At 39.6% G+C, this 14,776-nt stretch overlaps 2 protein-coding genes across 2 annotated transcripts in view; both read left to right on the forward strand.

Annotated features, from left to right (window-relative positions):
• LOC143653850 (uncharacterized) overlaps positions 1-4,760 on the forward strand; it is a 353,382-nt gene extending 348,622 nt beyond the window's left edge. Inside the window, exon 11 of the mRNA XM_077125179.1 lies at positions 4,624-4,760. The gene's annotated coding sequence lies outside the window, so the exon portion shown is untranslated. The remainder of the gene's footprint in view (positions 1-4,623) is intronic.
• Positions 1-14,776, forward strand: part of LOC143653854 (uncharacterized) — a 130,704-nt gene that overhangs the window by 72,582 nt on the left and 43,346 nt on the right. The window contains exon 2 of the mRNA XM_077125200.1: positions 6,662-6,801. Coding sequence (XP_076981315.1) covers positions 6,722-6,801 — 80 coding nt within the window. The 5' untranslated portion in view covers positions 6,662-6,721. The remainder of the gene's footprint in view (positions 1-6,661; positions 6,802-14,776) is intronic.

Genomic DNA, 14,776 nt, shown 5'->3' on the forward strand with positions numbered 1-14,776 from the left:
CTAGCATCATTTGATAGTATTTTATTGTAAAGATGTTTTATAATTTATGTTATCAAATCCCAAATATTAGACATTTAAATAATTTCCTATTATTCACTATTCTCAACGAACTTGAAATGGACATCGTTCTAGATAAACCCATGCATGGAAACATGTCTGTTTCCTGGGGAGGGGGGTACTTATAGAAGTAGAATTATTTTGACAAAGAGGTAAGATGTGCAAAGTCTAAGGTTTGGGCTAAATATTATGAAGTTATTCCATCAGAAAGGTCGGGCTAAGTATATACCACAGTGTTCTTTCCTATCTTCAATAATACTGGGTATTTTTATTATTTTAGAAAAATCAATACTTATAAATCAAGGCAAAAAAATGTGTAGCATATTATTGTGTAGATTTGCACTACTTGATATTTAATGAGGATGAGAATTTTTGTCTTAATAATCAGAATTTATTTTTTACTTAAGAAGAAATAAACAAAGCCTATCCAAGCAAGGTAATAGATGATACACCTTTGGAAAAGCCTTTTGTGGGACTCACCTAAGTTCCGTTCACAAAATCAACTCAGGTTATTTCAGAACCCACGTCCCATGGATTGATGCTCATTGTAACACATAGTCCAATTACCCAATATTACATTATTTCTTAATCCTAGAGTTTCCAAGGCAGAAAAATGTCTTATTTTGAAACATTTCTACAAGGAATGGATTTACGGAATAGTGGAGGCAACCGTAGACAGGAATCAGGGGACCTTGGGCTCTGCTACTAATTAGCTGGGGTATGTGATCACAGGAAATCTTTAACATCTCTTAATTTTACCTTGTCTACTAATATGACCAGTACTTGTCAAAATTTTCACAGAAATAGTCCAGAAGTACAAAAGAGCAAAAATGTATTCCTACGGCCTAGTATTTGGGATGTATTGACCCAAAGCGACCACTGCAGAGGAGCTATTTCAGGCAAAATCTACCAACTTCTCCATATGAAATTGGTGCTTTTAATAGATAAATTCCACTTCATTCTTCATAGGGAAATCACAACTTCCCTGAAACTCAGTTTCTGCATCAGCAAAATAGGAATGTTAATAGTGCGTAGCCTGTCTACCTGATAGGTGTATGGTGAGGACCATATAATCAACCTTGCAATGGTTCATTTTTTATTAATAATATCCATCCTTAATGTAGAATGAAAAAAAAATTAACTTATCATGACAATCCTTCAGTTTGGAATGTTGGCTGTTGGGAACTGCGTTCCAGCCCTGAGAAGGCTCCAAGCCTCAGCTGGATGCTGCTGTGACCTGCCAGAACAGGTTCTCTTCACTCACGGGTGGAAACTCATTTGGAAACAATGATGAGCATTGTGGAGCTGGGTGGGGCAAGAAGGGAAATGTCGGTAACTAACCAGTGAACCTTAGCCAAGCCCCCACATGGCAAGAAAGGTTCTTTCTCCCGTGATTTGGTTTTCTGATTAAGAAGTAACACTAGGGCCAAAAGATTTAAAACTCCTGTGGCATCTGAGTCTCAATGCTCTCCAGAGGTAGGAGGCAAATGCCTCAGCGGTTCAAGGGGAATGGAGGCTGGAGCCTCGGCAGTGGCTTTCCCTTTTTCACGACCACCAGCCCTCACCTGGGTCCTCCACTGAACAGGTCGTAGCAAGGAGAGTAAGAGCCAAGCTTCATCTTGCAACCCAGTGAGAGAGCCTCGAGGCCAAATTAGAGGAGCTCTCAACTAGCAACTCGAATTGAGCAACTTGAGCAAGGAAAACAAGCACAGGCGGAGATTATAAGCAAAACATGGACAAAATTCACAGTAAAATGGAAAATGCAGCTGTGAAAGCAATCAGAAAAAAAGGGATCTTCGAGATCCAAATCAGAACAGGGAGGCAATGAAGGGCCCACAGGAGGAAGTGACTATACCCCTCCATAGATCTCGCAGGTACGGGGTCCTGACGGTTTAGCTTTCTCCAATCTGCAGTCATTGTTTATTGGCTCTTTCTGTACTGTAGCTTCATTTAGGGCAAGGGAAGGTGAGTTTATAGATCTAAAAGCTGAGCAATGAAAAGCAGTCCCCAGTTAGGAAAAACAATGAGCAAATCTACAGATTGGGCCTTAAGTTCACCCCTCTTAGTTCCCCAAATAATGGTTTGTTTCAAGACTCTTGACTTGATAGCATTTGTTGAATAGAGAAAAACGATCTTTATGTCCCTCAAGTGTGCGCATTTCCTAAGGAAGAACGCATCTCAGTTATTCATTTCATTTACCAAAACCAATAGCCAGGAAATGTTAATTTAAGCACAATTCACACATTTTCTGATTATTCTTCCCAGATTGGTTTCTTACTGTCTTTAGTTACACGCATATGCCAGGTCAGCTGGTCATCTGTTACTGGTTTGGTTTTTAAAATATGTTTGTTTTTGTTGTTCTGTTTGTGTGTTGCTTCTTCTAGTTTGGATTAGACGGCGAGGCAAAGAGAGGCAGAATAAAAATAGTGGTTAAAAACACAACCTCTGGGGTCAGGTCCTCAAGCCTCCCCACAGCACATAATTTGCACAGTGAAAATGCAAGATCCCTTGTTCTCAAATCATTAGGAATTTCAGGACAGTGGCTGCAGAGTATCAAACCAACTGTAGGGTCTTTCTGAGTACAGGTCTCTATGCCTACCCAGGTTCTATACCCACAAAACCGTCCCTACTACCCCACACTCATTGTGTGACTTGGGAAGATGACCTGAGGAGCCTATCTTCTTTTCTTATAAGTAGGAACAATAGCAGTACTTTCCTCCCAGGGATGAATAACTAAACAAGGTAATAGCTGTAAAGTGCTTCACAAAGTGCTTGGCACAGAGCAAGTATTTAGACATCATTAACTCTTACTATCCCCAGCTAGAATATGTCATAATACTATTAAGAACCTCAATATCCAAACAAAATGAGGGATTGGGGCAATTATTAGGTCATCCAGGACAAGAACCACTACACCACTTTCTCTATTTTTATTTGAATTATGTGAACAAAAAAGCTGTAACATAAATTACCTAAAGGATTACTTTAATTATCCCTTCCACCTTGTCAGTGAGTAAACCTGGTCAGGTAAAATATAATATAAAGTTGTAAAGACTTATAGTAAAAATCAGATGTTCTAGAGAAAATGGGCAGGCTAAGACTCACACAGAAGAGCTGAGGACCTGCAGATTTGGAGATTGAAGAAGTCATTTGAGGGGACAGTGTGATAATTTTGGTAAGACTGTCATTGACTTTCACTTTGGACAGATCTTAGAAATGGAAGCCTATAGAAAAGTTTTGTTCCTTAAAAGTGAGGTTGAGGGTGCAAGGGTGGTTCGGTGGTAGAATGCTCGCCTTCCATGCGGGAGACCCAGGTTGGATCCGGACCATGCACCCACCACCCTGTTGCCCCGCCCCCCCCAAAAAGAGGTTGGAAATTAAGGACGCCATTTTTTAAATTAAAAGTTTATATATGAAATATTCTAATGATACAGAAAATATAAAGTATAATGAAATGAACACTCTAATAGTGTTGGAGCTTTATCAAATCATAACATCTTTACATATTTGTTTCAGATTTTAAATGACTTTTATTGTAAAATAAAACACAAAAGCAGAAATCCCACACAGGAAAAGCTTAGATTAATAAAAGGTGGACAACCTTGTAGTGACCATTTAGGTCAAGGAAAAGAACTTGGCCACTCACCCTGGATGCCCTCCACGGACCCCACCCCATTCACCAGCCCTTACCTTCCCCCAGAAGGAACAGCTATTCTGAGTTTTATAGAAGTCACCAAGGAGGAACTTTTTAATTTGGGTTTGAGACAAAGAGAGAAAAATAAATTCATTCTGGCCATATAATACCAAAATAACACAACTGGTAAATAGTATCATATGCAAAATAAAAGTAGAAGTTTCTCTTGGGAAATAAAATATTTCCTCTACTCCCCCTCGAATGTTTAAGAGCCTTTTTCTCTTTCCCTTCTCTCTCACACAGACTCAACATTTTCCAGATTGAACCCATGCTGGCAATTTGAAAACTACTCCACCTCTGACATGAAAACCCACTACCTCTGTTTCTAAAATCATTTAGCTAAAACCACAGAAACTGGCTCATGTTCAAAGTTGGGAAGATTAATTAGGAAGTCAATTAGGGTCTCCCTTCTGATATCAGTACCTATACTTCTAGTATCAAGATTGCCATATGTCATGTTTTTGCTGTTATTTTTATTTAAGTTAGAGATTCTGCTTTGAATAAACTCGCTATTCTCTGTGCAAATTTGTTTCTTATTTCTCACATCTGTTGAATCCATAGCCTGACCCAGGCAAGGAGGAGCTCCACAATCTCTTAGATTGGAAAGTAACCTTAGAGCTTCTTAACTTCTTCCTACTTGGTCCTAACACCTGCAAAAGATACATAGTATCATACTGAAAATAAACGGGACAGTTGATATATTAGTCAGGACTCTGGCTACAAGTAAAATAAAGTCAACTCAAAATAGTTTAGGCAAATGTAGGAATTTACAGGCTTATGCAACCAAACTGCAAGAAAAATGGACAGAAATGACTTCCATCCTTTCAAAATTATTTTTCTCTCTTATTTCTCCCTCTGCCTGGGTATCTCAGCTCTCTCTTCCTCAGCTGGCTTTCAGAATCCAAAGGCTGGAGACAAGGCTGTCCCCAACTCTGGACAACATCCTCTAGCCTCACCTTCCTAGACAGAAAGGGGCTCTCTTTCCACTTCTGATGAAAATAAATACTTGGTATGTACATTTACCCAGACTCTGCAAAAGTATTCTTATATACATTTCATTGTATGTATTTTCTACATCAGAATAAAAACCGCTGTAAGTAAATATGGAACTCTAATAAAGCATGCTGAATTACTTAGGGAGAAGTGTACTAATATCTGCAATGTACTTAGAAATGCACCTGACATAATTTGAACTAGTAGCTGGATGGAGAGATATATTTGTGATAAAGCAAACATAGTAAAATGTTCATGTTTAATGACAGAATGTTCATGTTTAGGTGGTAGGTGTTCACTACAAAATTCTTCCAGCTTTGCCGTTGTGAGAAATTTTTCATAAGAAAAATAAATCCTGAGGAGGAACTCTGCTCGGTCTGAGTTGGGTTCCTTCACCAGCCCTGACCCAACCTGAGGGATGAGGCATTGATTGCTCAATTTAGGTCAAATTACCTACCCCTAATCCGTCCACCATGACCAATGTGGTGTTGTCACACGCACTCTTTCAGGACACGTTTGAGTGGGAAGAGGAAAAATGAGAACTTGCAGGGAAGAATGGTTCTTCCAAAGAATCAAGAATGGCACCAACGTGGCTACAGGGGGATAGCATCACAAGGCAGGCGGTCACCCCTCTTTGACCCTTTCAGTTTATAGGACCACCGTGTGGACCACAGGTTATAATTGAGGCCTTGCATGGGTTGTAAATCCCTTTGCCATTCACACATCACAACTAGCAATAGAAGATGTGAATTTTCTTAGCTGGTGACTTTTAAATACATACCACAAGGAGTGTGAAAAATTAGCAGAACATGCCAAACCATGTGAGTGACCAGTATTTCAGATGAAAGACGTACTGATTTTCAACCATTTTTTGCTAGAGATTGGCTTGGGTGAATTAATTTACATCATTCACCATCTGGCTCTTGTAATTCCCAGATCCTATATTAAAAAACATTCAAATAAAGGTTCTTAAGTTAGGTTCTACAGGTGTCGGCTAGGCTAGGCTAGACTAGGCTAGGTGAGCTTGTCTAGGAAGAAAAGAGGGGTTAGCCTTTTCCTCCAAACCAAGTGAGAACTTAAGCAATTGCTCTGTAGTGTATATTTGTATATTAAATATTTTTGTACTCAATTATTAAAAGACCCAACTCTCTTTCTTTCTGACTCTCCCTCTGTCTTGTACAATTTTTGGAGGTCGGATTTTATCAAGAATTTTAAAACTCAGCATTAGGAGGTAATACACCCTCGCCTAGAAAATTCAAAACACATTTGCATAGTTCTTAATTGACAGAAATATGAGGTCAGGTTTGCTAAATGAAGCTGCCATGTCCTCAAGTTGGCTGAGAATTGACATACTTAAGCCAAGGCTATCCCAGCATTTTTGTCTTCTTCTGTGTGATTTAGGAGCATCCTTGATGCTCCCCTATTCTTTTCTTCACTATCACTTCCCACGCATCAAAACCAGTAAAAGCTACTCTTGTCTTTTCCAGGCCAGAGCAAGAAAAGAACAGTCTCAAATGGGATCAGCCCTTCCACCCAAACTGGTATCAAAGCCCAGAACTATGAAAAATAACCAGCAACTAGAGACTCAGCCTACACATACTTTTTTTAATGTACTCCCATCCTACCCCCGAATCCTATAGTCATTAATTTCTGTAAGATCTATAGCAATGATTCCCAAACTTTATGATAAAAATAATCCCTGGAGCTCTATATTTGAGACTGTTGGTATGTTTTCTTCTGCTTTGCCCTCCAAAGCTATAAAGATAAATATAAGCAACAATTATGATAACAGCATCAGCTAGTGCTCATATACAGTTTATTACATGCCAGACATATGTCTACTCCCTTTACATGTATTAGTTCTTTTAATCTTCCTAATAGCCCAATGATGTGGATATTAATATTTCCATTTTACAGATGAAAAAAAAAGAAGCATAAAGAAGTTAAGCAACTTGCCCCAAGTCACCTGGCTGGAAAATGGCAGATCTAGGATTCAAACCAAAAGACCCTGCTTTTAACCACTGTGCTGTGAAACTGAAGAAATTAAACTTGAAGAGGTAAGTGACTTGCCCGGGATCACACAGAAGTAGGGACTGGAAACCTGGATTTGCTACTCCAAATTCTATTTGGGACCTTTCTGTTCCCCTCCACAGTATGTGTAGAACTATGGGACTCGGTAAGAATGTCACTTTAAAAAGGGGCAGGAGAGAAAACCACATCAGAGTGTAGTAACTTGGGTTTTCCAATCCAACATTGATGGAATTTGGCTAAAGTTCACAAATTGTATCTATATGAATGGAAACTGTTCAAAAGGTCATAAAGATTTGGCCCAATTGATTCAACCCCAGTTTACAAAAGCATCCTGTGAGGTGCAGGCTAGAGTTTCCTGGATCTCTGAGTGCCCTGGAGAAGGGCTACAGCAAATGGAAGGAACTGGATCTCTTTGTCCCATCCCAGCTGGTTCTATTTACCATAGACTAATTCCATAGATGGCCAGAGCCAAGCAGATACATGGAACAATGAGATTAGCCAAGCAAATACCACACCTCTACTTTGACTCAGTGCTTCTCAACTAAAAGCCCTACATATCCAAGTTCTTTTCCTAATGAATTTTTTTCGAACATACACACAGGTAAAGAGCATGGTTTAGTGAGTCCCTTGTAGTCGTCACCCAACTTGAACTATCGATGTTTTGTCATCCTTGCTTCATGGATCTTTTAGGGCACTGTCTCAGGAGAGTCTCATTTCATAGGTGGAGTCCCATAATACAGATTCTAGGACTCCTGATGAGTCTTCCAGGTTGAAAAACCCACTGCCATAAGTCTGGCCCTGGGACTGGGGACTGCACCTACCTAAAAGTGGTAAGAAAACATCACCATGCTAATGGCTTGGAGCTCTAGAACTTGCAGAAAAAAATGAACATCCAGAGGTTTATCTGTCAAGGCCCACATAGGAAAGAATTGACTCCAAGTGATTTGAACGAAGAGGTTCTAATGATAGTACAAAGGTGAGGGCAAAGTTAAGGAAAAATTAGGGAAGTTGAGGCACCTGAGGACTACTAAAACAATAACAGGCCATTACCAAGAAGGCCAGCAGCCCTAGGGACAAGAGGAGGAATTATATTTACTAGGGTCCAGTGAGAGCTGGAACCATAGATTAGGGGCTTCCTGTCAGGAGCTGTAGTTTGGACAAATTGGGCATAGCTGCTTCTAGAGACATGCTACAGTAGCAAAGAGGCTGGAAGGTATACACTCGCCTCTCACTCCTCCCATCAGTCAGTCTCTTGCCAGGGCCTCCCTTTGACCAAACTCAACTGGAAAACAGCCAGCCAGCCAGCCAGCCAGGAGATGCATCTGCAGTGGTCAGCCTCCTGGTCACAGAGCAGGGCAAAGTGGTACACAGAATGCTTGTTGAAGCAGGATGAGGTGGGGAACAGGTCAGTGAATAATCAGCAAGGAGAACAAGTCAATCCTTCTGAACTCTGCAGAGATAGCCTGATGCTTCTCAGCCCTGGAAGAAGCCAAGTGTAAGAAGGAATACCTAATCTTCAATAATCTAAGCCACAAAACTTTGTCATGGTGGCATTGAGTACGCTTTGGTGTATCAGCTCTGGCCCCCAGATTCATGTACCTCTTCCCTCAAAGTGAAGCTGTACTCCAGAAGGACAGAAGTTCAAGGGTTATATTCACTGCCTATTTAAGTTGTTACAATGGAGAAGCCTGGCTTAAATTTTTTTAATTTAACATTATTTATTGGTAAGAGGGACATTAGTTCTCAGTGTAATGCAGTTAGAAGCAATTACTTTCCTGCTACCATTTATTCTGAATTTTCCAACTGAGAGGACAGTGTAGGAGCTCTGATCACTTAAGTTTTATGGAACACATTTTCCCCTTCAAGTCAAACTCTATTATTTGCAAGTTCTTTAGAAGGTGGTATTTCAGTTTTCAAAACTATGCTTGTATTTGCTGTCTAATTAAAGAGCAGGAAAAGAAAACTCCCCCAGACTAAGGTTAATGTTTTTAACTTTGTCTCCTCAAGGAACATATAAATATCTAAGCTTGCACCCCTAGGCTTTAGAAATGTGTCCGGCAGTGTAAATCCACAGATTTAAGCAACTGTAATAAGACCTGAGCATCAAAACACAAGGCAGAAAGCTCAGACAGGTAAAATTCTGAGCAATCTCCTTTGAAAAGTTCAAGACCAATTGGAACATCTCTGCAGGAGGGGGTAATCAGAATGACAATGGATTTTGAGGGGGTCTGATTGTTTAAATTTTTGAAGGAATAGTGTGGTCAATTACATGGTTTCAAGAGCAGAACTACACCACTTACCCCCCAAAACAGATGAAGTTGATAATTATTCTTTCTTGCTCTGGTGCCTAGCTCAGGGCTTGGCATCTAGAGGGCATTCAATGCTATCTGTTGAGTGAATGGTAATCACCAGCATTGGTCAGTGGAGAAACTTACTACTGTCAAGTTAAAGAGCATCCTATCACTGAACAGAGAGTCTGATGACCCAGAACTGAAAGGCTGGGTGTTCATTTGTAGGGAACACCATGGTGGGCTTCCTCTCTCAAAGAATTGAATCTCTTCTATTTCTGAGATTGGTCAGTCCTAAAGCTAATGCCACTCAGTTAGACTAGGACTTTGTTGGGAGTGGACAGTAAAGAAGTTATCAGGGCAAATTCATCGTCATTCAGGGATCAATTAGAAGTAGAAGGGAAATCTCATAAATTCCTCCAACATGGGAGATAGAGGCAGCCTATCAGATAAGTGAAATAAAAGCCCAACGGTGGGTGCACGGGGGGGGGTTCAGTGGTAGAATGCTCGCCTTCCATGTGGGAGACCCAGGTTCGATTCCTGGGCTATGCAATTAAAAAAAAAGAAAGAAAAGAAAAAAGCCCAAGGGAGGCACCCCTGAGAAGGCATCAGAATATTTTTAAATGATAGAAAAGAGGAAATCAGGAGTTGAGTCCACTACAGTCTATGCCTAGGAGAACCATCCCTAGGAAGCTTTCTTTAGCCAAAGGTCAGGTTTCATGAGACAGGAAAAAAGGCATTTTTGTAAGGTCTAGGCCTCCAAAAATGATCAAGAGGATCATTTAAGAAGTCGATCTTTAAGGCCCTGAAACAAAATTAGTCCCTCCAAAATTCTAAAGTTAACAAACAAGAAAATGATCCATCATTTCAGCTCCAGCAATTGCCATATATGCCTTTGTCTTCCCCACCCCATCCATGACTGAGTGAATTCCTTTAAATATCCTCCGGATTTTTGTATGCAGACTATTAAGAGACTATTGCCTTGATTGCTCATCTCATCTGTCCCATGGTTATGAGTCAATGTATGAAACTTACACTATGGCTATGGTTCATCTCTGAGTATTCAATTTAGCAGAGGAATTTTCCCTTTCTATTTCTAGTTGGGGTCTTAGCTCTTTAAATTCTATGCTTATTGGCAGACTGTTGTCATGGAGAGAAATAACTTTAAGTAGTTCTTTGAAAAGCTTTGAGTTGCTGTTCCCTGCTATTTAAAGATCCCCCAGTACAGTGAAAAGTACACTTTGCTTCCATATAAGGCTCTGCCACTCCAAGGCAAGAGTGTCACTGGGGCTTGGGTTCCACATGCTCATAGCAATACAAGACCTGTCCTGAGCATCTGGGGATCAAATTTACTGAGTAGATCTAACATGCTCAGGAAGGCAAAAAGAAAATCAGGACGCTGCTATCTGAAATCTTTGGCTGACTGGACTCCTCAGCTTTATAAGCTGAAATAAATGAGACCAGCCAAATTGTATAATCACTGCCTATTTTGCCTCCCATGTGGAGCATTTACTTTTATGTGGCCTTGGATTTAAATGCCATAATCCATTTCCCCAGCCACCTCCTAGTCAAATATATACAAATGTAAAGTGTAAAATTTTCTTCAATTCAATTCATAAACATCTACTAGGCGCTTAAAATATGTCTAGCTGTTGGCCGGACATTATAGGGAATACAAAAATATAGAACAAAGTATGGATAACATAAGGTTTGAAAGATAAAACAGCATAGATGAAAATAGAACCAATTGATAGAGTAAAATTGTGATTCCCAACTGTGGCTGATGATTGGACATCGACATGGAACTATTTTTAAAGCACACATTCAGGTCTTTGTCTGTAAAAGCTCTCAGGGGAGATACCAAGAATCAGCAAGGCTGAAAACCTCTGCCCTATCTACATGGTTGAATTCCATATTACTTTTGACAAGAACTACTCATCTCTGATCCTTAATTTCTCATCTGTAAAGCAAAGGAGCTGGTCTAGATGGCCTCAGGAGTCCTTCTTGCTCTAATACTCTGTATTTTGTTATATAAAGTACCCACGTGTGTACATAGGCAATAGTCAATGTTAAAAGTCAAAGAGGGTTTCAAAAACAAAGTGGTACTTGGAGGGGAAAAAATAATCCAGTGGGTGTACTGTGGCTCCAAGCATAGTCTTTAGAATTAGACATCCTTGGGCTTCAGCAAAATACTGGCTAGATGACCTTAGCTAAGTAATTTAGCCTCTAACATCTAATGATCACATATTTCTTATGTATAAAATTAAGATAATAATACCAACCTCTTGGAGCTGTCAGGAGTATTCAAACAGACACCTTATATAAATCACATAGTAACTTCTTAATGATTATTATAAATATTATTCTCATTATTGATGAAGAGAAGAGAAGGAACTCCAGCTGGAGCCAAAGATCGTGAGCAAATGCATATAAGCTGGTGTGTTGGGTCAAGGTGATGAAACTGGCTGGATTCTGTTGGGAGGAGAGAGAGAGAGGTTTGGACCACTAGGGTAGGGCTAGATTTTCTTGCTTGTTAAGGAGGATCTCTTCCATCCTTCCAGTCAAATAGATGCTTCATCATTTCCTCCAAACCATAGTCAATCAAAAACAATTTTCAAGCATCAGCTGTTCAAACAAGAGCCTTCTCTCTTCCTACAGAGAAAGAAGTTGTGCACTTATACTGTTGATCTGGTTATGCCAGGGTAGATTATATACAGCCATAACACTCCTTCAGAAAAGTAGGGAAGTGCAAGTCATTGTAACCACAGCTTTAAAAGAAATGAAGTTTTGCCTGGCATTGGATGATTCAGCCTCCCATTTGGGCCAGAAAAGCTGGGTTACAGCCAGATGGCCATTTTGAAGAGGAATCTGTACTCACTGTTTTGTTCTAGCTCAGTCTAGAAAGTGAGTTCATTCTTCGGTGAGCTTGTAGCCAAATCCAGTTCTGCCCAAAGTCTTGGGAAGAGTGCATGGGGAAGTATCACAGAGAAATAGACGGAGATAGTTAAGGAGATGGGGGGCTTAGAAGCATTTTTAAAGAAACCCTTCATTTCAGTTTACTCACATTTGAGACCAAGTGAATCATTTAGTTTATCATCTTAGTTATCAAAGAACATATTTTGCCCACTTGAAAAAGGAGCATTTCAACCTTTTGAAATATAATATTTCCCCTCATTAAATAAGTATGTTTTAAAGGAATGAATTTAGAGATTGGATCTATGTTTGAGACACTGTCCTAACTCTGCATCATGCTTATGCATGCTGTTATCTACTGAATACGTGCATACAAAGTGCTTTGCTAGACAGTAGGGCAGTGAATCTTGAGTGTGAACATGGATTTCTGGGCCTACTTTCAGAGATTTTGTTTCTGGGTGAGGCCCAGAGATCTGAATTTTAGCCAGCCTCTGGGTTATGCTTTTAGAAGCCACAAAGATGATGAATAAGCCAAGATTTCTGCCCCAAGGAATTTGCAATTCTCTCTCATACCCATCAAGAGGCCAAATGCACTTTCCTGCCTCTGGCTTCCTTCCCTCCACTCTCCCCCAACTTATTCACCCAGTACAGTGTATGTCGGTATATCCAGGACAAGAAACAACACCAGCACTGGTAACTGCAAAGATGGAAGAGAAAGATGTCTGCCCTCTAGTATCATGCGTTTATGAACACATGGTAAAGTGAGCATAAACTACACTCCGACATGTATGCATTCCATATGATAGACCCATGTAGGGAAAGTTCCTGGCCCAATTCAGCAGTCTGAAATAAGCATACAAGATGAATTTCAAGAATCTTATTAGATGGGGAAGAAAGCAGGGAAGAGGGCAAAGGGAAAAAATGTAGAGTGCATATACTTATTTAGCCAATACTCTGTATCGAGCACTGGAGCAAGATCTAGGGAACACCAGAATTAAAAGTGAGATGATGTTTGGGGGATTTAAATATACATATTGTGTTGGTTAGGATAAATATTTTTCCCAGTAACAGTTTAGCTATTAATAGTGGCATAATAATAAAGGCTTTAAATCAAATGATAGGAAAAGAAGCTAGAGGTTGGTGATTCCAGTGCTGGTTCATCAGCTTCACGTTATCAAGAGCCCTGAGTTGACATCTCCAAGAGTCTCTTTGGTTTCCCATTTTGTCCACGGATGGTTCTGCTGATCTAGACATTACATCCCTCATAACCTCATCCAAAGGCAGGGCAAAGGAAGAACCATAGCTGTGAGAAGGCCTCCACATATGCCTTTTCCCTTTCGTCATGGAGAGTATATATTTCTCAGAAGATACCTGGTATGTTTCCCCTTACATCTCATTGGTTAGAACTTGGTCACATATCTCCTCCCTAGCTGCAAGGCAGGCTGGGAAAGGGAGGGATTGTTAGGTCACCAAACAATAGTTTTTGCTGCATAAATAAAATAATTATAAAATCCTACAAAGATATTATTTAACCAACTGTTCAATTACACGTGTGCTTCTGGAATAAAAGGGAAGGGATACATATAGCCTGTAGGGAAATTTAAAGAAAGAGAGAGACCCACTGGGAGTTGAAAGATGAGGATTTAAATTGATTGAGACTACAAGGGTAGGCTCTTTCAGGTAAAGAAGGAAATCAAGATGGGAAATGGAATTAAGTGATCTATAATGACTAGAAAACATACGTGCTATATAAGCCAGTAAGGTTATAGTCTTACCAATATTTATTTCAACATCAGGATAATTTTCTCATTTTCCATGCTTTAACTTTAATTTTAACTTTAAATGAACAATATCCTTTCTTGTGTGTGTGTGTGAGAGAGAGAGAGAGAGAGAGAGATTTCTTGAGTTACAGCTCTTTTAGGAAAAAACGGATGCAAGTTACTTAATCTAGGTAGTTTCTAGTCTAGTGCCCTGACTCTTATTATTCTATATCCCACCCTCATCTTTCTTTCTTTTATCTGTCCAGTTAAAACCCACAATTATTTTATGTGTTTGCTGGTTTTTTTCTAATTTTCCTCTCTACAATATAAACTGCCCGAGGACAGATTCTATACTCTTGTTCACCATTATATTGCAGTGCCTGTAGGCTTTTAATATTTATTAAATGATTGGAGGTATGGATGGATCTGCCTATCTGTTAACTGATTTTCTGGACTTACTTGAAATCTACAAATCCTTCCAGAATTAGCTGGGTGTCCATCATGCCATGTTGTACGTCCCAACAGGAATGATGCTGGACTGAAACATATTCAGCAAATAAAGCACATCAAGCCAAATATCACCAGGCAATCAATAAAGAAGAAACATTACTGGAACACCTACAAAACCAAGCCTGTCTTACTTTAAGGGAAGCTGATTCATTATCAGCTGTCACCCCCTAGTGGTATAGAGCATGGTCTCATTTTCAGAAGTACAAAAAACTGGAGGCTTTTGCCAAAGAGAGTGCTTTTGCTGCCTATCTTACAACCTTTGAATTACACACACATACACATACATGCTTATACGTAAACATATATACATCCATATACAAGCATATATACAAGGTATATATGAGTGTGTATATTATATAGATATATGTGCGTGTATATGTTTTTGTTATTTTCCATATATATATGGAAAATATATATATATATGGAAAAAGGTTATGAGTTGTACCTTAACTTGATGATCTGGCTGTTTGTTAACTTACTGGAAGACATAGCTAGAGATGAAAAGAATGTACCTAAAACTCCCTTTGAAC

This window comes from Tamandua tetradactyla, chromosome 13 (assembly GCF_023851605.1).
Source record: "Tamandua tetradactyla isolate mTamTet1 chromosome 13, mTamTet1.pri, whole genome shotgun sequence".
NCBI classification, from domain to species: Eukaryota; Metazoa; Chordata; class Mammalia; order Pilosa; family Myrmecophagidae; genus Tamandua; species Tamandua tetradactyla.